Raw genomic sequence first — 26578 nt, 5'->3', positions numbered from 1 at the left:
TGTGAGTAACCAAATTATATCACTCGAGGCGATTTATCCAATTTCACACAGCTCCCTCCTGAACTTCTTTCACCTATGCAGTAGAGCTCCGCAAGACATGTAAGCAGACTTCAATGTGTCAAATCAGTGGAGTTCCCCTTTAATGCCTCACTTTATCGGAAAAAAGGAATTAGATGGTTTTCGATGGAAAGTGCTGATGTGACAAATGATAATTATTTTGAGCAGTGGTAGACGGAGTAGTAGTGTTAGAGTGCCAGCAGCAGCAGAAGCAGCATGTTGTTATTGTCTTGGTCTAGAAGATCACCTTCAGGCTCAGCAAACAGGCCTTAGTGGTTTAGTTTTTTGGTTTGTTTTTAGACCAAAATGTAAGATCATTGTCTTTTGTCTCTAAAGAAAATGTGTGTAATTAAACTGCAATAGAGGCCTGATTTTGCTTTGCATTTAGACTCAGTATTACGATGGGACTGATTCTAGTGCGACACCACTAAGCAGTGTGGAAGCTTCATTATCATACCTGACTGCCATTATGTTAAATGCTTTCAGATGGTGGCACAGACAGACAGACGCACGCACACACACACACACACACACTGGCTAAGACTATAATCAGTGCCAGTAGGCCTGTGCAAAATAACTGTGCCAATATGTGTGCACGTGTATACAAATACATTTGAACCGGGGTGCATGTGGAGGTGGAATGAATGCATGTCTTCAGGGGAATAAAGGTAAATCTTTCCAGCCAACAGCACAAGCATCTGTTGGCTGCGTTGTCCTGGGATCAGTCCTAAACTTACAGTCAGTACCACAGCCCCCTGTGCCCAGCTATAGCTTGGATAATACAACAAGGGTTCTGTTTACTCTCTTAGAGACAGGCTGGGTGAGGGCAGGCTACAGAGACTTGCAGAATGATAAATGGTCACAATATCTGAATTTCTTCATGATCTCACCAAAGAAGCTGACACAGTTAAAACAATCTTTACAAAGCTTCAGAATAAGTCTCTAGTTACATGTGTATATTTCTTCTTAATGTACTCTACTTTGTTATATGAGGTTATCTTCTATATACAGCAGCTAATAATCCTATCGGCTCTATTAAACACTTTTCCAAGCAATTCTCTTTTATGTTCACAGGAACTGTGGAGGATTATTTGGAAACCTTGGCTCTGATCCTAACACACCTTCTTGTTGGCGGTTTGTAATGATACTGTGGAAATTTGCAGGATTTATACTCCTGTTTTCTTTATTTTTCTCTGCACTGTGTAATAGTGTCATCTCCTGCCTAATATGTAGAGTCATTTCTGTGCCAGGCCCCTCCCTCCTCAGGGACAGTTCATGTTTTCCAGCAGCAGCACATCTGTAAACACCCTTTAATGTTTGTCAAGATTAAGTTTGACTCCCCGAGTTCGTTGTGCACCGAGCTTCTCACCTTTCCAGCAGCATCTGGCGAAGCCCTCTTCTGTAGGAGGAGACTGGCCACCTCCATCTTGCCGTACTTCGCTGCGACATGCAGAGGACTGAACCCTTTCTGCTGAGCACAAAATACACGAGATACATCATCAAAATGAAAGACAATGGAAAGATGAAGAGAATGATGGATATTCAAACAGGAAGTACATATTTGCACTGTTTTAGATCAGACCCTGCTGGCCTGAGTCAGAGCTCTTCTTCATAAACAACACAGTTTCTCACATAGAGGACTCATTTGAATGATTAAGTTCATGTAATGACACAGCGTCCATTTTTACTTAAAAACTTAAAGAATAAAGGATTTGTACATAAGTCTGTAACTGACACATGAACATTCTGACAAACTATCACGCTCATCAAGCCAGTCAAGGCCTATATAGTTAATACAGGACACACTAAAATGAAAATGTCCGTCAGACAATGTTTTTACTTTGGATAACATCTGACATGAGACATTATCTTGCAGAGGCCTTGTCAAACTAAAATACCTGGTGTAGTTAAAAAAATACTAAAATTAAAATCAACTATCAATCCCTGAGAAACTAAGCCAAAAGCCCTTATTTCCTCATGTATTCCAGATCTAAAAATGGCTGTTGTGTAATGTGATCATGTTAATCTTGGCTTCCTTCCTGTGTGCATGTGAAGATATTTAAAGACACTAGGTCATATTTTCCAGAAGAATGTGGGACTCCCACAGATTACCATTGACGGTGTTAAACGTGACCTCATTTGAATGACTGGTTATAGTTCGACTTCCTTCTCTAAAAAGGATCCTTTCAGAGAAGATAGGTCATGTAAAAGATGTAAAATTTAGAACCTTTATTGATAAATTTGTGTCATAAACAACACAAATGGGTCAATGCATGGTTTTTATTAGTGTGACATCATTTCTCTCAACAGCTGACTCAGGTGAAGTCCCAAAAGATGCTGCATGCGTGTGTGAAAGAGAGAGAAGGAGAGAGAGAGAGCTGGAGAGAGCGAGGGAGAGGGAGAGAGCGAGCACTGGCACCATGGGGTTTACCCTTCATTAATCTGTTCCATTGAGAGAGGTCACCTTCAAAGACAGCCCCTAGCAACATATCACACACATGCACAAACTAATTCCATGAAGTCTCTTCTGCATCTCTTTTTGACCTTGACTCGTGTAATTAGTCACATGTGAAACCACAACCACAAAAAAAATGACATTATCCATCCATGGTCCTCCTGGTTAAAAGAACTGTCCTAATTGGGCCAACAATAGGACTACCTCTGACCTGAATGTGGCCACTGTAAAACTGATGTGACTCCACTATGTGGCAGAGCTTAACATGGTTTGGTCTTGTTGGCTGGTTATAACCAGATCATTGGTCTTATGACTGGAGACTGTGAATATTTTTGTTATGCCAATAGAATATTTCAGCAGCAACAAAATCAGCAAAACAATCACTATGGAGGTTAGTGGAAACTCTGGTGCCCACTAGTGGAGAAACATAGTATTAAAATGATAAAAGTTGTCTGCTCTGTGATGCTTAAGACTTCAGATGTGCGCGTCTTTGTTTTTGTGATATCGTGTGAAAGAACTAGAGACATGAAACCACCAGACCCACCTTAGTCGAAGAGGAGAGCGAGGCTCCGTTCTCCAGGAGCATGGCAGCAACGTCTTGGTGTCCTTCGCGGGCGGCAAGGTGAAGGGGGGTGTAGCCTGAGGTGGTGGCAGCATTGGCAGAGGCGCCGCACTGCAGCAGCTGTTGGACGATGTCGACTTTCCCCAGTCGACTGGAGATGTGCAACGCTGTCTGGTCATCCTGCGGAGAAGGAGAACGTGACTTTTGGCCCAGTATTTTATCATTGTTTGTTAGTTTTTTCCTCCCTGAAACTGTGATTGATAATGAGGCTCAGCGTTCTGACCTTGGACTTGGTCTCCACCTTGGCTCCGTTCTTGAGCAGGTATCGGACTACGTCTGCCTGGCCTGCCCTGGCAGCCATGTGGAGAGCTGTCTCACCTCGCTGGAAGACACACAGAAACGCCTGTCAGTGGGAGCTTTTCATAATGCAATGATGTGGGATTTGAACTCCAAAATTTGGTGTTCTAACATGTAACAAATGCGTGTGTGACAAATTATCCACTCACTACGTTGGTCGTGTTGGGTGATGCTCCATGGTGTGTCAGTGCATGGACAATGTTCTCATGGCCCATGAAGGCTGCCACATGGATCGGCGTCAGTCCAGACTGTAGAGACACACAATCATCATTACCATAAAACTTTACAATAAATATCAAACCTTAGCAAAGCTGTCAACAAGAGAATGGTGCAGCTCAGAATAAAAGTCAGTACAATTTAGAGTCACGCAAGAAAAAGTAAATGTGGTCCAGTCTGGTGTAGTACCTCAGTGACAGCCTGGATAGATGCTCCATGTTTAAGCAACAGCTCCATCACTTTCACTCTGTTCTTCTTGCAGGCAATGTGTAGCGGAGTGAAACCATTCTGTGCACAGAAAGAAAGAACGAAAACTCGTGTATATCTATATATTTATTTGCTGATGTCCAGGAAGGGATGAATCCTCTCTCGACAGTCACAAAACATCTGACTGTGTGACTGCTTTTAATAGGCTGATAAAGGGAGGCAAGCAATCTGCCAGGAAACGAACAGGTAGTACCAAACAACATCAGTTCACATATTATCCTTCTTTATATTCTGTCTACTTCAGTAGTCATTTGTAGTGTTTTATGGTCTCTGTGCTGCTGCTGTCTTGGCCAGGACTGGTAAAATATGTTGAATAGATTTTTAATCTCAGTGAGGCACTCCTCCTGGGTAATTAAAGCTATGTGTTATATTACTGGATGCTTCACTTTCCTCCCTCTCTCCCATCCTGGCTGCCCCTTTGTGCCTACCAGAGCCTTGGCGTTTGGGTTGGCCTTCTTGTCCACAATGAGCTTGGCCACCTTGTAGTGACCACAGTGAGCGGCGACGTGCAGCGCCGTCAGGTAGTCGTTGGTGACGTCGTCCACCGGCACGTCATGCTGGAGCAGGAGCTGGACGCAGTTCAGGTGGTCCCCCTGAGTGGCCATGTGGAGCGGTGATAGACCGTTCTATATTGGGGGGAGAGAGGGAAAGACAGAGAGAGAGAGAGAGGGGGAGAGAGACAAAGAGAGAGAGACAAACACACGCAGACGGACACATAGACAGATGGACAGACAGACACAGTAAGTTAGGGCGTGACCATGCGCTGCACAGAAAGACTGTGAAGGAAGTTGTTGAGAAGGTTACAGAAGCATTGTTATAACGAGGTCATTACAACAATGTCTATTTTGTTACACTGGTCGTCCTGCGCGGTCAAACTGTACGGCTACGCAGCGGAGACAGGCTGTTCTGGAGAGGTCGCACAGACGTTATGGAGACAATGCGACAACACTACAGCAACAACAACAAGCCTGCTATCTGATTGGATGACAGATTTCAAATAGCTCTGTGTGGTCAGGAAATCTGGTTTGTGCAATCATCTGTATTATGGTGTCATTAAAAATGTGTGCTCTGTTTCAAGTGAAATGTGATCTAGTCCTTTGTATTTTATAACAGCCAGTGTGTTTGTGATATTTCCTTTCCTATTCTGAGCTAAGCAGCGTCTCCTGAATAGATCGTCCCAGTAGCTACCTTGGTCTTGGACAGGAAAGGAGCTCCTCGGTCTAGTAGGATTTCTACCACCTGCTCGTGCCCGCTCCTTGCCCCACAGTGAAGAGGTGTCAGCCCATCCTGAAGAAGAGGAAAGACAGCAAAAGTGTTGATAACTCACAAGAGACAAAAAAAATCCTTATCCCTGCCCTTTCTGCAACTGTTTAAAACAGATTTTTGGAAACTTTACATTTTACTGATCAGGACACATGCACACTGAGGAACTGCTCAGTTTCCACATGTGTGTGGAAGAAAGAAAAGTCTGCTTGATAAACTTCCACTGGCATAATTTATTGCAACCGGGATGGAAAATTATTAGATCGATCATCCTCCAACAGACATCAATCAGACTCACCTTGGTCTTTGCATCGATTTTGGACCCTCTGTCCAGCAACAGTTTGACCATGTTGCTGTTGCCCCTTTTCGATGCCACATGTAGTGGCGTGATGTCATTCTAAGCAAAAAAGGGGAAAGAGTTATGATGACTCAGCCCTCAAATTAGATGTTTATTCTTTTACACATACTTGTAAGAATCTACAATTAAAATTAATTAATTAATAGGATATATAACATGTAATCATGTTGTAAATGGACTGTAGTGTTTTTTTACATCTACTTGGCTAGCTCTAAAACTCTGTTCTCTCCTTATTAAGGGCACATGGTCTTTAATTATCAAGCAAACAGCTGTAAAATTACCCCATTGTTTAATCCCATCTATCTCCACTGCTGTACTATAACTCTTTGGATCCAACCTGTAATCAGTGTCACAAAGCGGCACAAACAGCAACACTCCTTCACAGGCTAGCTGATATAATTATGGACCACTCTTGATTCTGGTTAGCTGATGTCTAATGTGGAAACCCACTCTCGCATTACAATGTAAATATCGCAGTAAAAATAGTCATATAATGGTGTAGTGTATAATAGTGCAGCTTTGTAAGGTAATGCACCTCTTGAACACTGAGAGGCGTATTAGCTACTGTAAAAATGATGCTGCTGTATACTTTATTTACAAGAGAACAGGGATTTTGCTTCCTAATGCCCACTTAAAATAAATGATAATGACACCCCTTGCTAATTGGCAGTGTTTATAGTGTTTAACTTGAATGTACACACAGCACAAAACAATAGGAGTGAGCTTCAAATTAAAAATCAACTTGTACACCAGTAATCTGTTCATTATTCACTAAACGTTTTCAGTTATCTTGTCATCAGAGTGCTGCCTGATGTTTTTTCTTATAAAAAGTCACCATTTACAGAACATCCAGCCACATACGCACCATCTTCTCATTTTTCAATACAAAGCAGCAAATACTACACTTTTCTAAAACACATATTCAAATCCCCTCTATGTCTTTATATTTATGAAAATCCCAGGAAATCGGATTGACTTGACACATACATCCTTTAACAAATTTTTCATTTGTTCTGAGAACAACTATAATGCAGTATACTTTCTAGTTCTTCATTTAAACCTATTGGGGGTTAAAACATCCAACTTAAAAATCCAGATAGCTTCCCTATGTAGGAGTAATATCTCTAGGAGGCTGTCTCATTTCTGATATATCTAAGGAAAAAGACAGGATGATTCATTTCTATGAAATGCGCAGCAGATGGCCTAAACACCTCTGGAGATTGAGGGGCTGCTCAATATTACGTCATGTTAACTAAACGAAACCAGTCTTTCATAGCTGTATAGGATAATTGCAGGATCACTACATACAGAGCGCCTGAACTCGTGCAATGTTGTTAGTACCCCTCCTAAACAGCAGAGGGCAGGATAAACTCACCCGAGCCATGAAGTCCACAGCAGCCCCTCGGTTTAGGAGAAGCGTGGCCACGTTAATGTTGCCATAGTGAGCCGCGATGTGGAGAGGAGTGAAACCACTCTGAGGATTGGAGAAAGCCGAAGAACACACACATGCAAACAGACAAGCACACACGCAGCATTACAAACTATGAAACACACCACATATGTGCAATTCAGGACAGATCTTGAACTTTATAGCAGTCTACACAGGGCTGTGGTTGACGTACAGTCACACTCCATCAGACAAGGACACACTCAACTTCGCACTGGTACACTAACAGCTGACTTTCCTCACAGTGGTGGAGAAAGTCCTTTTATTGAAGCATCAAACATGGGGCCAATAGTACGCTGACAACTGGAGGGATTTTAGATTCAGTACTCCTGATGGGCTTCTATGTGCATTCATGATATTAGTCATTAAACTACCACACTGGAGAAAGTAAAGTTAAACTCTATAGGTCTGAGTGTTAATAAACAAATGTTATCTAAACGTAATTACTGATAAACTGTATGATTCATAGCATCCTGATACTATTAGTGTGCAAAAATTGTCCTGCAAATGAACCTAATGTCCATTTGTTAACATCTTGAATGAAAGTAATTTCCTGGCAAAACCCCTGGCTTAGTGAGCAACAGCTGTCAAAGCAGCAGAAGGACACTGGAAACAATCTGTCCAATCAGTGAATGCATCTAATATTAAGCTATCTAATCGTCGGAATCCAAATTTCAAATGACCAATAATCCAGTGGAGAGCAGGTGTCTCAGACATGTGTATCCACTGTGCTCAAACTCCCAACCAAAAACACCACAGCTATGAACAAATTCAAATGATATTTTTACATTTAAAATCATATTAGAAAAGTAAGGTAAACAAAAATTACAATGAACCTCAAAAATCTCTCGAGATTCATACATTTATAGTCAGTCTATGGTCATAGATTAGGTTAATCCTAAATGCTTTTTATAAAAACTGCAATAACTTTCTTCCATCTCCCGTTAGAGTATTGTGCAAATTTGTTTACCACGATGCAGGAGCCTCAGATCAACAAAGCCATTTTTGAATGATTCATACCAGATAACTGGCCAGCCTGCCTAAGCCAGACACAATGCCAACCAAAACAGGCACACACAGAAGGTGGCCTCCTGGCTTTGGTGTGACGATGGGGCCCGTGTTACCATAGAAGCAGTGTTGAGGTAGCTTGTTGCTTTGGTCCCATGCAAAATGCTTTAGGTGCAAAGGTTGAGGATTAAAACTAAGATCAGTAGAGGATAGACTAGTTACTAGTTAGACTACTTATCTATTGCTAGAAGGCTGGGTTCCTTTACAGCTTAATGGGGATTTGGTTGCCATGCAGGTTGTAGACAAACTGCTGCTTTTCAATGACTGATAACCACTTTACATGCTAACACAGGTTATCATGTTAATCAGTTTCATGGACGGACTGTGTCCAGACACATTAGGGAAACATTTTGTCAACAGTCACAAAGAATTTGCCAAAAAACAGCTTAAGTTTTGGACACCATGAAACTATTAGAATCAAGGAAAATGATACCCAAGCCTCCAGCCTGAGGATTTTTTAAACCAGCATTAGTGAAGCATGCGCTATTACTCTGACTTTCTCTACAACTAGAGATATCCACTACATGAATGAAGCAATGGAGAGGAAGATGAGACTGAGTTAAAATGGAAAAGGGGACGTGGCATAGGGCTGCAGAAACACGACTGCATCAAGTCAGGGGCACTGAAGTGTTTGTTGTTGTTTCTTTCAGAGTTTTTATGAGCTGCGATGGAGAGACTACATAATGTACAGAGCTGAGGTGTACCTCTGTTGTTCTATTCACCATCATCTACAGAGTCAGCCAAGAGAGGAGAGAATGGGCAGTTAGTGAGCAAAAAAACAGAAAAAGAGCCTCCACTGAGATAAAGTGGAGGAGCAGAGAGAGGGGAGAAGGAGCTCAGTACAAAATAGTTTATCTCAGTTCTGGATATAAAGTCTGTGATGTTATCTAAGATTTACGATACGATTTTAGGTTTGAGAAAGACTTGCACAAAAACAAACAAAAGCGTACTTCTGCTCCTTTCCCCTTTCTGCCAAAAAGAGCATCAAAAGCAAATTCAACGAAGAAAGCAGGAGAGAAAAAGACAGCAAGAAATAAAAACTGACAAAGAAAAACAAAATCCATCAACAGTCAAAAAAGCAATTTAACAATTAAAGATTCAAAGAGATAAAAAAAAAAACGAAAAAGAAAAAAACAGAGCCACCACCTGAAGATCCATCATTTCAGACTGGCAGCATCTGCGCCGTCACTCACCTTGGACTCCACATCCGCATTGTGGTCGTTCTGCAGGAGCAGGGCCGCGGCCTTGGTGTCGTCCTTGCGGGCAGCGATGTGCAGGGCAGGCAGGCGTACCTTGCCCTTTGTATCGTTCTCCAGCAGCAGGGAGACCACCTGGTCATGGCCCTGCTGGAGAGCCACCGCCAGAGGGGTGAAACCGTCCTGCATGTGAGGGGACAAAGGGGTCACTGGGGCTGGATGGGTGCTGCAATGCATTGCTGGTAACAGAACGAACGCGGCGTGGTAGGTATAACTGGAAGGATGATGTGAGCAGGTTTGGAGAAGGTTTTTACAGAGATGGTACTCCGGTATTATGTTTTGCTGAATTATTGTTTTGCTGCAGACATAGTGGAAAGCAATACAAAGCCCCTGAGTCGTTTAGAGATTTTAAAAATGGTTCAAATGTTTATGTTATTAATGATTCAATAAACTGAATGAATTAAAGTTTTTCTTCTTATTTTAAAAGCAAATTCTCTTTATAGTTTACAAATGGTACTTTAATCTGAAAGTAAATAAACTTAACTTGGAATGCATAAATGCCAAGAAAAAAAAGATAATTGGCTGGAAAACATAAGAGCAACAGTAATGTGTTCTATAATTTTCCATCAAGTCCAAAGTGCATTTTGTTTTATTGTGATGATAATTTCATCAGTCAGATATTACCTTATTATTAATGCTGCCACAATCAAATATCTTGTTTCATGATAAAAATCATTTGGATGTTTAAAACAGAAATAGAAATAGAAAGAGTTCAACCTTTAGACAGTCTGACCTTCTTGGAACATTTAGCGAAGTAAATCATATCTTAATAGCCCATGTGTCGAACAGATGAAGTTACTTTACATTTTCTGCACATTTCCAAGCCTCTTCACCATATACAGTAGGATACTAATGGAAGTTACATAATGAGAGGATGGAGTGGAAAAGGCTAACATCTATATCCTACACACAACCCTTATGATGCATAATTCAGCTGAAAGCTCCCTGCCACAACAGTGCATACTGTAAGTTTGAACGTGTGTATATGCATAAGTAGTTGTGTATGTGCACATGTGCTGCCGTTCATATATTATGTGATATATCATGTTCCCAGGATTATCGGATCTGTGTGCAGATCTGTGTGTGCATGCAAAAATATTCTATAATCATGTGTGTACATGTCCTGAAGGGCATCCTGTGTTCTACCGTGTAGCCCATAGATGTAAACCAGTGGGCTGTAGACTACCTAAGTATTCCATTAGGCCCACCAGGTACTTATCTCCTCATGTGCACGTGCTTCTGTGTGTATACGTGTGGTGACTGGTAAGCATGTGTGTGTATGGGTTCCACAGGCTGAGCAACGTAAATCAGAGCAGTAACAGCAGTGGCAGCAGCCGTGGAGGAGAAGCAGCGAGCGGAGAGGACCTCATCTGTGACCCACTCAAGGTCACTCTGCCTTCACCACCATACACTACCAATCAATGAAGCTCTGCTTAGTCCCTCATGAAGAGATGGGGAGTGTGGGAGGATGGGAAGAGGAGAGGGAGCAGGCAGAGGAGGATGGTGTGAGACAGACAGGATGAGAAAAAGACATTGAGACAGGAAAGTAAAGAAAGGACAGAGTGACGAAGAAAAAGAGAAAGAGAGACAGAGGCAGATGCAGAGTGAGTGGGGTCGGGATGATACAAGGAGGAAGGAAACAGAGGAGATGAAGGTGGTTAGTACAGCAGATGTAAAGACTTTACATGACTGAGGCAGAGAAAATGCATGGAGACATACTGTAACGGTATTTATGTAGAGAGGTGGACACATGACTGGCATACACATATGAACACATACACGCACATACACACACAATACAAAAACCCACACACATGTACAGTACCTCAGTGGCCATGCTCTGGCTGGCATTGTTCTCCAGAAGAAATCGTACCACCTCCAAGTGATTCTCCTGGGCTGCCATGTACAGAGGGGTGAAGCCATTCTGCACACAACATGGCCCAAAACACACACATATACAATTACAAACATGTTAAAACAGCCAGGGATGAACTTGCTGCCACGTGTGCTTCAAATGGAGAAATGTCCTTGTAGTCAGATTTGGCTTTTCATTTTTGGAGCACTGCAGGCTTTTTCCTCTATTTCCCACACAAAAACATCATAAATCATAAATGCACTGAATGTAATGTATAATCCTCTAATATGCCTTAAATGATGGCATAAAGTGTATACTGTCAAATGATATCAATGTACTGGGAAATCATGAGAGAGAGATGATGCCCAGACAAAAAGATCTCACTGACAAAACAAAACGCTCGGGTGAAGACTTTTGTGTTGTTACATCTCCGTTGGCTGTTTCAGGGTTTGATAAGATTGAAGAGAAAGAACGTGCTGGAAATCTGTCCTCTCACCTTGATCTGACAGAGTTAAATGTAAAATGCAAGGACAGCAGTTTCCTGGAGAAGCAGAGGCCTAGTTGGCATGATGCCATATTCTGTCAGTGAGGATCTTTCCACTAAGTGATTCCCTCAATGTCACTGACTTCATGATACTGTATCATACAAACCAATGTTTGTATGATACATCCATCACAGCAGTGCTATTTCATTGAAGTTGTTTCAGGACCTACATGTACTATAGACTGACAGGACCTGACTGTCATTTTGACATTGCATGCATGCTTGTGTGCGAGTGAAAGTTCCCACCTGAGACTGTGAGTTGACATTGGCTCCATTAGTGACCAGCACTTTGACGACTTCCGTTTGGCCAGCCAGTGAGGCTATGTGCAGAGCAGTGTTTCCTTTCTGGATTACATGGAAAAACCACAGGAACGTGTGTTAAGCTGTGTTCCACCTGTCCCACTGCACTGCATGTGTGTGTGTGTGTGTGTGTGTTTGTCTCTATAGTCTGTATATATCCATGGCATTACCGATGTGTCCCTGTGAGATCCCCCTCACGCCAACCATAGTTTTGTACAGCTGGTGTTCCAGCTCTGGCATCTCCCTGCCTGTTCTGCCAACAATGTGTCACTTCCATTGCCCCCCGCGCATAAATGAGCTCCAGCTGAGCGTCGGCCATAAATAAAACTACAGGAGGCTTTTTAAGAGCCTGTACAGGTCCCTGTGAGTCGACCCCCTGGCCGCGTGATATTGGGCTCTGTTATTCACAACGAGTGCTGTTGTGCAATAATGATCACCTGTCACACGCACAGTATAATGTAGCAAGGAAATCAGATAGCCATGCCTGCTAAGGCACATGGCAGATTAATGAAGAGACAGACAAGGCTGGTTGGTAGATAATGTAGTTTGTGTGCTGGAGTTAGCCTAAAGGCTTTTCAAGTACAAAACAATAAGAACAATTCTACTATCACCTTGAAATCTGAACCGTAAATTATGTTTGACCGGCTGCTTGACTAATTCTGCTTTTTTACAGACACTAATGACCTCTATACAGACACACTTACTTAGTTTGTCCCCACAGTGACTTTACTGTGCTGAATTCTCTTTGGAAAGCGGTACTTATCTGAGCTTTTTTGAAGCAAATAGAAATGAATATGCCTCAACAAGGGTGGACACAATGTTATGATCATTAGTGGAATCTAATGCAATCTAATGCAATAGCTCTTTCGTTAAGAGCTGTACTGACTTAACTGTAATATTTCAAACAATGGAAGTGAGAGATTGTTAAAGAGATGAGGCGCTACTTTTGCATCACTGAACTTCTGAACACCCACCATGCATTATTATTCCATGTCAAAACCTGCTGCCTACATTACCCACAAAGCACCAGTAAAACATCTAAAACTCCAGCCCCAGAAATGACAACAAAGTCAAATAAACTCTCTCTGACAGTCTGAACATTGTGTGCTTTGTTATAGATCTGCACGGGGGCTAATGAACCTCTTGTTTAATTGTCCCACAACAAGAGCAGCATAACATTAGGGAGGGGCACACAATTAGCTTTGGCATTAAACAACCACTCAGCCTAAATGAAACACTATGTGCATTTAAATCTACGTATCCTCGATAGCACTGCCTCCCTGATTATCTCCATCGGCTGCATAAAATAGAAATTTATAGGCATTAGGACACAGGCACTGGATTCCCAAGATCTCAAACTAATCCCTAACTATCCTCGGGGTCATAAACGAGAGAGGCTTTAATTGGGGAGATTTTCTCCTTGATCTTGAATATTTCATTGTGTCTTGTGTTTATGTCAGCACCAGGCACATGGCTTGTGGCAGAAAGGCTGAACGAGACGACTAAATGGGAGTGAAAGCCCTCTGGGCTCAAATCTGGATAATGTTTTCAGTGGCTCTCCCTTTCAACTCCTTTTAGCATCAGAGATCAACAGTCAAAGATGTTTCAAAGGAAGAGACCCCCCCCTGATGTATCATACTATTTTGCTCTTTATTAGATGTACTACTGCCGTTATTACTACTTAATTCTCACTTTTTCCAGCAGCAATCCCCACAGAGATCATTAAATATTGATCCAATATTAAACTCTAATGAAGGCTTCACATTTACAGTAGTCGTACTGTAGCTGCACGCTGTTTAATCCTACAGTGCAGCCATGTTTTGTGCTAGATCCAGATCTTGTCGTCCATAACATCAGCTGAGGTGTGGTAGGCTGTGGGGTGGGCCTTACCTTTGTTGCAGCATCCACAGCAGCTTCGAGCTTCAGCAGCTCAGCAACAACCTCTACATGCCCCTCTTTGGAGGCTAGATGGAGAGCGTTCAGACCATTCTGAGAAAGAGACATATTTAGTGAAGTTGGTGCACCTTGTGCACTAGGATACACTACGAGATAATCCTGTGTGTTCAGTGAGCCCTTGAGCCCTAAATTTGAAATTCAGCTGATGCTGCAGGACGGTGTAAACATGTTTACATGTGTAGAAAATAACTTCCTATTTTTATTCAAGGAGGGCACACAGTTATAAGAACTTTAAAAAAAAATTATTTTCACAAAACTTACCTGATTACAAATGTTAATCTCAACCCCAGACTTGAGGTAGTCGAGGACCTTTTCAAGGTTCCCTGCCCGGGCAGCTCGCAAGTAACTGGCATTGCTGTCAGACTGGAGAGGAGAAAACAGAGAGCAAAAGGGAGAAAGAGAGGCAGATGAGAGAGAGAGAGAGAGAGAGAGAAACAGAGAGAAGGTGAGTATGTCAAGTCAGACTCAGACCACATGCTTGTCTGAATCAAATTATCAAACTGTTACAATTAGGCAGACAGGACAACAAATGCACATACAAATGCCACAATTGTACTGTACCAGGTAGAACTCTGTCATAATTTCTCAGACATTCAAAAAACATCCTAACGGGAGAAAAAACAAAGCCAAGATCCAAACATTCAAGAGGTCCATTGTCCCAATAAAATCAGTATAAAAATATCCACTGGTGTCTCAAATCGAGACAACGCCAGAACGCAAATATCTCGAAAAAAGCAAATCCATGGGAAACCAACAGAACCACAGCATATCATCCCAACAATTCACATCATCCTCCGTCATCCTTCAAATCGCGCTTGACTGTTATTTCAGCTTTGTTAAATCCAACTGTGTGTGATTCCCAAAGGTAGAAAGTTCAATGACCGGGTGGTCCTTCCAGCTGCCACAGAGACCTCCTCTCTTGTACAGAGATCTCTTCTGAATCCACCAGTACAGCAGTTGTAAGTCCATGTTGCTGTGCTACGAGAGGCAGAGTGTTCTCTATTCTGCTTGGCTGTCCTTTATTTCACTACAGAAATAGGGCTTTGCACACCAAAATAAAATGATGAGGCAAGCATGTTTTTGCTCCTATAACAAATGTGCTGTGCATGTGTATGTGCGTGTGTGAGAGGAAGAGGAGGGGAGGGGGAGAGATCGAAAGAAGGATGAGAGCAGACAAAGAAAAAGAGATGGAGATAGCTAAAAAGAGAGAAGGGGGGGGTGAATGTTGTGTTTCTTTTCTGTGTTCATGTTAGGTCCTACAGGACATTGGGTTTGACATAAAATGACACACAGCAAACTCTGCACATTTTGTCGTCCTTCTTCACAGCAGCCTTACAAACAGTGTTTTGTAAAACTCAGCACTTGGAGCTGCTGAGAGCAGGAGGGAGAGAAGCTGTGATATGCTGCCTCATAACAGAGGCTCAAATACCAAATTCCCCTGAATTATCAAAAGCACAGTCCTGCTAAATTTAGCCTTGCGTCCAGAGACACTTAGGATAAACTCAGCAGGGCCAAACGGTACGAGTGGTTATCCAACATTGTACTCTCCACCTCCCCCACCACCGTGCTTTTCCAGAAATAACTCTGACGAACATAGAGGGATCTGACCCAAAGCCAAAATGTGAGTGAACAAGACATCCAGCATCAGATTGTTCCACTGATAAACCGTAATAAATTGAGAGAGGAAAATATTTTTGTCTGTGTGTGTTTATGCGCGCATGTGTAGACAAACAAAATAATGGCAGATGACGCGGTGTTAACTGGAAACCAAGTCATTTCCTGATTACAAAAGACCATTAAGCTAAAGCACATATCTCTGCAGCCGATCAGCCAACAACTAGAAACGTCTTCTTCCTTTTTCCATACTCCCAACCCCCTGAGATCCCTAATGATATCTGAGTTCTTTTGGCCTTGAGAAAAGTCACGATACAACAGACTGTGTCACTGGCACAGAGCCTGACCCAGCGCAGATATGGGCCAAGAACAATTACAAAAAACATACAGTCGCTACCATTAACAAAGGCATATGCAGAAGTAACATTATAGAAGTGTGAAAGGTTTGTAGAGACAACATAAAAGCCGGAGATTATCAATTGAGACTGGAGCTGTTGTAAGAAATCAAGTGAGAGTAGCAGCTGCAAAAGAATCAATAATATTGGCACAGCTGCACCTTACAGTTAAACAGGCCATTAGCTGCGAAAATGCATAAAAACCCAATGCAGTAGCTGGAATCTCCTGTTGCCGACTGTAAAACAAATAAGATACAGTGTGGATATGCAAATGAACGATCAGCATCAGAGCTGTTTTACTTGTGTGCTAGATTTTGTTGTGTTTCTTCTGTTGCGGAAGTCAACCACAAGAAAACACCAACATTTTTAATCACCACAGTGATAAACAGCAAACCAATCAAAAAAAAGGTTGCAATTTAAAAACAAGCCAATAAATCACAATAGCTGATATGACAACATAATACATCATCTAAACATGATTTAATTCTGTGTCATAATTCCGAATATTAGATCTCACAAGGACCGTTCTGCTCCCAGGCTGAGGTTTCTACTTGTTAGTCATAGACATAGACACTAAGAATCGGTGTCCTTCATGGTGACCTGTTAGAAACACTTTGGCTCCAATCCAGACTAAACCAACCAGCAGCCACTCTCCACCAGCTCTCTGTCATCACAGTGTCACATCTCGACACTGAAGTAAATTCCCTGCACTTCGTCTATGATACTGTTACGCTATGGCTGCATGCTGCATCATGTGGCGTCAACGTGATTCAGACGGACTACTGTTTACAAGTGGTGCCCTGAAAACAATGTCTTTATGACGAGACGACACGCTAGCAAGAGGGGAAAATAACGGGGTCGTTCTCAGAGAAACCTCATGCAAACTTAATGTCAGATTTACATGAAGTTACACATTTCACAACTGGTACTCCTGTTAGCCATTCCTCTCCACCTTCGTCTTTTTCATCCATTATGGAAATATGGACCCAGCACTCGGGTCCATATGTGTGGTTTTTAAGTGTGCACCTTGACTTTCTGCAACACATGCACAACTTCAAGATGATCTTAATGTTTCACTCACAATATCACCATCAGCCCTGGCCTCATCATGAATTATTCAAGTCAAAGTCTCCCCACATAATAAAATATCTGTGCTGCATGTGTGCGCGCCTGCATGCTGGTAAACACACCGACAGTTGTCCTGTTCTTACATAACCGACATGTGTCCTTAATATGTGCCAAGCTGTGTGTGTCGTATGTCTGTGTGACCCACGACTCTCAGGCTTTGTTGAGTGTCACCAAGTGCTTGACTGCTCTAAAACCTCTGACATGTAAATATGCGGGTCACTCTGCTGTGGACAGACGTGCACGACAACTACTCAGTGATTTCCATGTTTTATATAATTCAAACATGATAGGTACTACAGTAGTCTTGTACTGTTTTTTTTTAGTCACTCAGTGCAGATATTTAATAGAAGTCCATTTGCTGGTTTTGTACTGGCAGATGTGGTGGTACATAACACAACAATGAAATATTAACACACTCATAGAAATCCCCACAGACACACAGGCTCTCGCTTTAGAACTAGATACACTGCAACTCTAGAATATCAAACTATGGAGCTCTAACAGCATTTTTAAAGTGTTTTTTTTTCAAAGGTTACTATTTGGCAATGCTCTTTAAAGAATATATTGTACAGTGTTCTTTGCCTCTCCTTCTGCATCTGCCCGTGCCTAAGTGCCAACAGATTAAGTAGTCTCCATCCATAAGTCACTATCCATTGCTTTTGTCAGTTTATCCCTTGATGCCTGCAGTGAAAACCAGTGACCAACATGTCCAGCCCTCCACCCACATCCCGTCTACGTCCAACATGACGGACCTTGAAGTCTTTGTGAATGAAGCATTACACAGGACAGGGCAAGAGCTTAGTAAGAGAAATATCATTAAGCATCCACAGATCAGAGGTTCAAAGAAAATGGGGCCATTAAAGACTAGGTTAAGCCTGAAGGAAAGCATTAATCTCATGTTAGATTGAAGGGAGAGGATGAGGGAGAGAGAGAGAGAGAGAGAGAGAGAGAGAGAGAGGGAGAAATCTGACACACAAGTGATAACCGGAAAAGCTGAGAATTACATTACTCCAAATTACAGTCACACAAAGTCAAAAATGCAACTAATTTCTGGCTAAGTCGCTGTAAAAATGACAATTAACGATCTCAGTTCTAATTAAAATTGCCCTCTGGTCGCTGACTGGTGTCTGCAGATGCTCTTTAAAAGACAGACAAAAAACAGAAAAAGAGACAAAAAACAGAAAGTACTGCACCTCTGTTTCTTATTGGTAAGAGACCTTTCGATCCAAATCTTTGAAGATGGACATAATGTAACCCATACTTCTGAGGCAGATACTGACATCGATATTTGAACGTTTCAAATAACTGGAGCAATTGGAGGAATGAAGAGTTGTGCACTGAGCTGGACATTTGCAGATGAGGAACTTAATTTGTCATACTCTCTGTTGAATTATGTAATGGTGACACTATTCATAAATGACGTCTGTACTGCAATATCTTGTTACTGGCTTGGCTCACATACACGGTGATACAATACTGCGGTATGCATACGAAAAAACCTAAAAATAAATTGAGGATCAATTGGTAAAGTAAATTGATTTCTTGTACACTAACTGCAAAATGCTGCGTTATGAAACTGGGACGTGGGATTTGTCATGATCTCAAATAGATGCTGGGTAGTCAAGTTTTTAGGTGGCTCACTTCATTGTTGTCATTTCTGCTGAATCAGTACTTGGCACGTCTTCTCCTCATGACATCAGTACAGCGACAGTCTAGATGGATAGAGGATATTTGGGTGTATAAAGACCGATATCCCCTCGTCGCCAGACTGTGATGATGTCAGTTTGGGACTCTGAACTGAGCATGTAACAAAACAGAAGCTCATGCAGCATTTTGCAGTGACTCTGTGTATAAGATGGGATACTTCAATACTGTGCATACACGTCTGCACACACTTATGGAAATTGTTCACTTAACATGCATGCAGGCAAAAATATGTACACACAAAGGAAGACATGTGGCACGTTGATGTTATTGCTGTAGGCTCTGGGTGAACTGAGTGTGCTTAGAGGAGGAGAGCCAGACCAGCAGCGGCTGTATTGTTTCACTTTATCCCCTTCTCTCCTGACAGCACAAAACACACAGAGCTCCACCAGCACAAAGCCAGGGGCATCCAGCGGCGGGCCACTGGTGCCAAAGAACCTCACCCCACCAACCACCACATTAAATTCTCTCATCTCTAAACTGTCAAAATTCCCAAATCCAATGCCCTGCTGAGTCCCTCAGAGGATCCCGATTTCTCTCTTCGCTCAAGACAAGATATAGCAAAGCCATTGAAGAATTAATGCCGCCATTTTACTGTCAACATGCTTATAGCAGAAAATCATTATTAAGGCTTTAAGAGATATGGATGCAAAGGAAGATATTGGCAGCAGAATGACTGGTAATCTATAACCGGAGTGTTTACATTTTAGAGCCTTCTCAGATTTCTAATTAACAAGATGTTCTATGTACAGTGCGGCGACACCTGTTTCGCTCTCTTCACTCTAAATGTGCAGTTATCTAAAGCATCAACATCTCTCTAAACCACCTCTCTACTGTAGTAGTGCTGCTGATGGACAGCACCACACACATCCAATGCACTGAAATGAAGAGACAAGTGGTTCAATGTGTCATGCTTCCTAATGGCCACTTGGGGAAATGATTGTAAGAGGCAGCGCAAGTAAGCGAATGAATGAATGAATGAATGAAAGAGCAAGTCAGTAAATTACTTCCTGGATCAATAATAATAAATAAATAATAATGAATAAATAAATGATTCTCACAGCATTCTCCATTGAAAAAGAGTCTTACTGAAAAGTTTCTGTCCAAATTTCTTTTTTGGCCACTTGGGGACAGCAGAAATATTGATATATTATCACTTTTTAAGTTTATATGGTGTACCTGTTAGCTTACAGCTGCTTATTTACTCATCTAGCAGTTAAGGAGTTAACATCATCAATCATTTGGAGTCTGTTAATGCACATCTGATGACTGTAAATCTGATAGTCACTCCCCTTTTAGTTATATCTGACTCTTAAATGCTACATTATGCTCACAAGCTACGTGTGTCTGTCTGTTGTTGGGTGCTGAGCAGGTTGTGCACAGTGGGTTTTTAAAAATAGCAGGATGGACAAAAATGGGATGAAACTCCCTGATTACATCTGCTTTAAAATACTTATTATATTTCAGTAAAGCACAACAAACAAACAGTGCATACCACACCACATGTTTTATTCCCATCCTAATAGGTTAAGACACATTTTGAGAAATACATTTATTTGATGCCGTTCTCATGTCTGAATGCTAAATATGAAGCTGAACCCAGGAGACTAGCCTGGCTCTGCTCAAAAGTGAAAAACAAGCTCACTTATTAACACTACAGTATGTCTTGTTTGTTAAATCCATGCCTGGGAAAGCAAACGAAGCCATTTCCCAAAATGTCAAACTATTCCTTCAAAAAGAAAAGGTATCCAGCTTGCCCCAAAAACGTACACATACCTCTAGACAACATGAGCATGCAGATGCATGGGAAATAAGCTTTCAAGAAACGTAGCTCCCCGATGTGTGCTGAAAACCTCCTGCATGTTGTTGTTATGCAGAGAAACACATACATTCTGACTGCAGCAGATCAGCTTTCCATGTTCACACACACACACACACGCACCAAAACACGCATACAGCACCACTGAATTTACAAGATCAACCTCTGAAACAACCTGAAATAACCTCTACTACTTTTTTTCAAGGTAAGACCAATTATAAATGTGAGAATAAATCAAAATTTTAGCACTACTCACTTGTGTTAGGAAGACAGCACCCTCTTCCACAGCCATGTTCGCTTACTTTCCCTCTTTCTTTCTCTCCTCAGTATGAAGAGTAACCTGAGCTCAGAGTGGCCAGTCAGCCAAGAAGCCAAACAGCCAACCAGCCATCCACTCACTCAGTCGGTCACTCAGTCAGTCAGTTAGCTCTATCCTTATCTTAACCTCACGGGCATCCATCCCACTCAGAGGAAAGAGAAACACCCCATTGGTTCCTACTGGCTCAGGTAACAGAGTAAAAAAAAAAAAAAAAAATCAAAGCACACCAACAAATGCTAGTGCTGGAGGTAGCGGATACAGCAGTTCCTTCCGCTGTCTGGTCGATGCCCTGCACATCAGACAGAGGGATGGTGGGAGGAAAGAAGTGAGTAGAGGGATGAAGAAGAGGATGCCGGGTAGAGAGGAAAGGAGAGGAGAGGTCTATCTAACTCTCCAGTGGTGATTAAACAAAGCGGCGAGCATCTCAAAGTCTTTCACGCTGCAGAAAGGACGCACGCCAAATCCCCTCTGCTGCCTCTTTCCCTCCCTCTGTCTCTTTTTAAAAAAATGTGTCAACAAGGGTAAATCCCCGCCGCCTCGCAGAAGCTGGCCCCTGCCCCAGAAAGCACCTTCGAGCGGGGAGGGTGCAGGAAGAGCACCCTGACTTACCATAATAGCTGAGGCTTCTCCCTCCCTCTCCGCCTCCTTCCTTTTCTTCCTCACCTTCATTTACTCTGAGGGGGGTGGGGTTGGGGGATGTCAGTGATCTTGATATCCAAGGTTAGGGAGGCAAGCAGGGAGAGGGGCCAAACTGAAAATAGCAGCTGAAACAAATACTTTAGCTAAAATGACTCGACTGGGATATGTCAAACCCCCCCGCTCCCCCTCTCTTGTTATCCCACCCACTCTCCCTTTTCCCTCCCACTCATTCTCTCTGGTTCACTCTCCCTGCCTCCCTCAGTCTCTGCCTGCATGCTGCTCTTTATTGTCATCCTGCTTATCAGCTTTTTTCCCCCTAACAAAGACCAGCGCGAGTGTGTGTGTGTGTGTGTGTGTGTTGTCCCAGGCATGGCTTGCCGTACTTGGTTGTATGACATCAAGCAGGGGAATCTAAACACACGGGAGCAAGTAGTAGTGACTCTATGTGTGTCTACTGGGGGGGTGGGTTGGGGCTGTTGTACAAGTCCAGTAACAACAGAGAGCGACAACAATAACACCAGACGCTATTTTGGGGCGAGTGGACCAGTGGGGGCTCCCCCCCCCCAAACAGTCAATGGGGACACTTTAACAGAGGATTAGGGGCTTTTCCTTTGGTATTAGGGACACCCTCTGTCCTCCCACCTCTCACCCCTCGGCAAACACGCCCCACTGCAGTCAGCTGAGTGGGAGCTGGGGATGAGAAGCTCACCCCCACTGATTTCCCCTCACAAATCCTGCTCATAGGTGAGCCGCAGCACAGGAAGAGAGCAGCTAAGTATATAGACTGCTCTCCTGGAAAATATCGCCTGGGTCTGATCACTATCTGAGAGAGCAGAAGGGAAAAGACAGTTGAGGTTGAACATAACATGCAGGATAATTACCGTATCCATGTTATATGTTTGATCTTGGGTCTTTACACCTGTGGGTGGGAAGCGGTGTGATTATCTTATCTTGGAGGACCACCCAAAACTGTATAGTGTTCTTCAACCTTTTATCTTCAGGGAAATTATTTTTCAATAATAGACCACCTCCTATTCTAGATAGAATATTGATATTAGACCTGTGGTTCCCGCCCCGGGGGTCAGGACATCCCAAAGGTGTCATGAGATAAATGTGAGCGATTATGAGATGATAAATTTGGTGGAAAAGAACATATTCTTTGACTCAAAGTGATCTGCACCATCAGATTTTCTTGTGAAAAACAGTTTTACCCCATTATAAGAATTAAAGCATCTAGGAACATCAAATCACCCAGAAAGTAAAGGAATTATTTGATATTTATGGAAATATGTTAAGTCGCTTTCTTTCCAATAGTTAGATGAGAAGTCTGATACCATACAAGTTTGATATCCAAGTATAAAATAAAGTATAAAAACATGCTGGCTGCTGGCTGTAGCTTGATATTTACTACGCAGATATGAGAGTGATAATATCAATGTCAATATTAATAGAATCTATAAACTTGGATTTATATAGCGCCTTTCAAGAAACCCAAGGACGCTTCACATAAAGAGCAAAGAAGAGAAAGGAGGAGCAGGAGCAGAGTCAGGAGAGGTTGTAAGCTGTGGTGAACAGGTGGTGTTTGAGGAGTCTTTTAAATATGACCAAAGATGGAGCGCTGGAGCAGATGTCGTTAGCGAGCGCATCCCAGAGGGTCTGGGCTGCAACATAGAAAGCTCTGTCCCCCAAAGGTGCGGAGACGGGTGGGGGATTGATGGTGAGGGAGGCCAGAGTTCGGGATGGGGTGTGGGGTCGGAAGAGGTCAGAGAGGTACTGAGGAGCGAGAGCATGGAGGCATTTGTATGTGGGTAGGAGGATTTTGTAATTGATGCAGTACTTGATTGGAAGCCAGTGTAGGTGGGTGAGTGTTTGGGTGATGTGCTGCCAGGTCTTGTTGCGAATGAGTTATGAACGTTCTGGAGCCTGTCTAGGGCTTTATTGGGAACCTCAGACAGGACTCCATTGCAATTGTCAAGATAGGAGATTATGAAGGCGCGGATGAGGATGATGTCAACCGGTGATAACAGTGATGTCAACCTTTTCATCTAATGCTCTGTAAGACAGCAAATAAAGTTAGATCTTTCCCTGAGCATACTCTTTTGTTGTGGGTGGAAAAGCCGCTCTCAACAGATGTGGAGAGAAATGCTGTGGTCATGAACTTTCAATAGATGGAAAATCCCTGGGACACTATTTCCCTCTGCCTGCAGTTTTTTGATAATAAATGATAAACATGGTTCATCCGTATCACACCCATTTGTGTTATTTATAACAGGAGAGCTGCTGTCCTGGCAGTGCTGCCTGTAAGATCATACACACAAACGTACATGTTCACTCAGACAGGATAGACAGTGACAGGCAACCATCCATCCCTCAGCCACTGCTTTCACATTCTGTCACCACTCCAGAGGAATGGCACCACAGCATTATGGGTATTTTCCAGCGCTATCAACTTTCAGAGGGAGATAAAGAGAGCTAGAGAGTGAGAGACCGAGAGTCTGACAAATTCAAAAGGAGAGAGAGAGAGAGAGACAGAGAGCGGTGCACATGGAGCTGGCAGAGGGAGTGACAGATGCTCTGGACCAGAAGAGGCGAGTTGAACATGTGATGGTGGATCACAGGCCCCTTCACACCAACACTGCAGTAAGCAGCCCTCCTTGGAAACGGCAGGGTTACCATGACTACCGGGGGAGGTTACAACAGAGGAGGGAGCCTTCTTATGGAAAATGATCTCTTTTGACACAGTTATGCTTGCACACACACAGCACCTCAGTCATTCTTATCTCAGTGCCTGTCAACAACCACACACACAGTGTGATTGATATATTATCTGAGAAAATAACATTTCAATTAGATGCTGAATGGATATTAAGTGAAGCTGGACTTGCTACATGTTATCTGCTTTGAAACTCAATAAATGTAATTTAGAAAAAAAATATTTTGTCACCAAATGTCAGTGAGTGACCAGCAATTAGTCATTATGAAATTCTTTCTATTGTATTTTAACTATTATTATAAAGGGTTATGAATATTTTCGTATTATAGTGTTTATAACTATAATTATGGAGTGCTATAAGCAGAAAACACATTATAAGCATGTTTATTATACAGAATAGAAAATCATTTCTAGATAAGATGGTCAAATACAAAATGTAATATTGACAGTAATCAATATTGGCGTATTAGGAGACACTTTTAACAGCATTTAACAGCTTTAGAGAATATATATATCACGATATACTGATTTATTTCTCACCAAGCGCTAATCATAAACACTAAAATATTTTGTGGAAATGTTTTGCTCCAAAACTGTCTTTACTGTCTGTGACCTCCAAACCTATCAAAACAGATATGCTTGCAAATTCCAAGGGAATTGAAATGGCTTTGGGCTAAACCAGTTGTCTCTCTGCTGGCTTTCCTTTCCTGGTTTCACAAGCACACTAGGTGAGCTCAGCCATCTCAGAGGAGCTGTAAAATATCACACCATCCTTAGTCTGGGGAGTATCCTCAATATTTGTGGAGAACATACAACACACAACACACAGACGGATATTTACTGCTGCTGCTGCACGGAGCTCGCTCAAGGGCACAGCTCTCCTTTGTCACCTGGGACATGAAACTGTCGGGGGAGGGAGGGGAGAGGGAAAGGAAGTGAGGGAGGAGAGGTGAGAAGGCAGAGAGGAAGGGTAGAAAGGGGAGAAAGAAGAGGAGAGGAGGGAGGGAACTTGAAAAGGATTATAGGCCAACCATTCAACTAGAGCAGCGAGTGAATGAGCAAACCCCAGACACCACCACTCAGTTTGGCCAGCGTATGTGTTCGTCAGGTTCACTATCAAATTAGTGCTTTATTGGAAAACTAAATCTACTGAATACATTTTACATCTTACAGTCCTTCTTTAGTGCTTTAAGGCTGCTGGAGGCATGCAGAGGTGACATCCTACTGACAAAATTCAGTTAGTACAGTACAACCTTTTTAATATTTGTAATCATGCAGTCAGGTGTCTCTCCACTGTCTAGGACCAGGGACAATAACGCTGACACTAATGGGAGGAGAACTTAAATGTCACATTGGATTTCATCCAACTGACTTGTCAGCTATACAGGTGAAATCCACACACTAGTGCACCGTGCTGGATCAATAGCTGTCCCGCCAAAAAGTCACCCTAAAACAGCCCCCAGAGGAGCAAAGGTGAGACAATAAAAAAAAAAAATGCACACGGAGGAGAGGGAGAGGTAAAAGGGAAGTGGAGGGGTGCTGAGGAGAGGAGAAAAAGTCAAAAAGCAAGGAGAAACAGTAAGGGAGAGACAGGAAAAAGCAATGGGAAGGTTATGTGAGGCGTAAGAAGAGAGTGAGACAGAAACAGGACAGAACAGAACAGGAGGGGAAGACACAATGAGGGCGACATAGGCATAGAGGGACAGAACTCATGGCCAAACAGTGACAGGACACCAAAGAAAACTAAACAACATACCAGACTTAAGTTTTATCTGGCACAAAGTCAGAAACATCCAACTCCTCCTACTCCTCCTCCTCCTCCTCCTCTTCCTCCTCTTCCTCTGCTCCTGCTCTTCCTCCTCTAGCCTCAGTTTGACCTGCAGCAGTCTGTGTTCAGCAGTCAAACACTGGACTCTGCTGGACAGTCTCCTGCATGACAACTGAACTAAACATCACAAGGTCTCTCTAAGTGTCCACAGCCTGTATTCTTTCAAAGTACGAAGGGTCTATTGAGAAAAGACACTTAATAATATACCAATATGATTTACATTATTGATTCATGGGGTCCAACTGGTTCTTTCACTCAGTTAAACAATAATTAGTTTGTCAACAATCTTCTCTATACTGTATCTTGTTTTTTCTTCATTCATTCTTCATATGCATGTTGCGTTTCATCAAAGCACTATGAGATTCATGGCTTAAAGAATTCACTACATGGCTTCATCACTACAAGTGACCTCTTTCACATTACACATAGCCATTCAAGCCATTGTTACTATAAAAGTA

The 26578-nt window shown here is 42.5% G+C and overlaps 1 protein-coding gene across 1 annotated transcript in view; it reads right to left on the bottom strand.

Annotated features, from left to right (window-relative positions):
• The window catches only part of ank3a (ankyrin 3a), a 92509-nt gene that overhangs the window by 45506 nt on the left and 20425 nt on the right, over positions 1 to 26578 (bottom strand). Inside the window, exons 2-16 of the mRNA XM_070840703.1 lie at positions 14223 to 14324; positions 13896 to 13994; positions 11952 to 12050; positions 11132 to 11230; positions 9244 to 9429; positions 8755 to 8778; positions 6911 to 7009; positions 5476 to 5574; positions 5103 to 5201; positions 4343 to 4540; positions 3837 to 3935; positions 3581 to 3679; positions 3358 to 3456; positions 3057 to 3254; positions 1427 to 1525 (exon numbers count right to left, since the gene is read on the bottom strand). Of these exons, the coding sequence (XP_070696804.1) occupies positions 1427 to 1525; positions 3057 to 3254; positions 3358 to 3456; positions 3581 to 3679; positions 3837 to 3935; positions 4343 to 4540; positions 5103 to 5201; positions 5476 to 5574; positions 6911 to 7009; positions 8755 to 8778; positions 9244 to 9429; positions 11132 to 11230; positions 11952 to 12050; positions 13896 to 13994; positions 14223 to 14324 (1698 nt within the window). The remainder of the gene's footprint in view (positions 1 to 1426; positions 1526 to 3056; positions 3255 to 3357; positions 3457 to 3580; positions 3680 to 3836; positions 3936 to 4342; positions 4541 to 5102; positions 5202 to 5475; positions 5575 to 6910; positions 7010 to 8754; positions 8779 to 9243; positions 9430 to 11131; positions 11231 to 11951; positions 12051 to 13895; positions 13995 to 14222; positions 14325 to 26578) is intronic.

Source organism: Pempheris klunzingeri, chromosome 12, assembly GCF_042242105.1.
Source record: "Pempheris klunzingeri isolate RE-2024b chromosome 12, fPemKlu1.hap1, whole genome shotgun sequence".
NCBI classification, from domain to species: domain Eukaryota; kingdom Metazoa; phylum Chordata; class Actinopteri; order Acropomatiformes; family Pempheridae; genus Pempheris; species Pempheris klunzingeri.
This window is presented reverse-complemented; position numbering and strand designations above follow the sequence as displayed.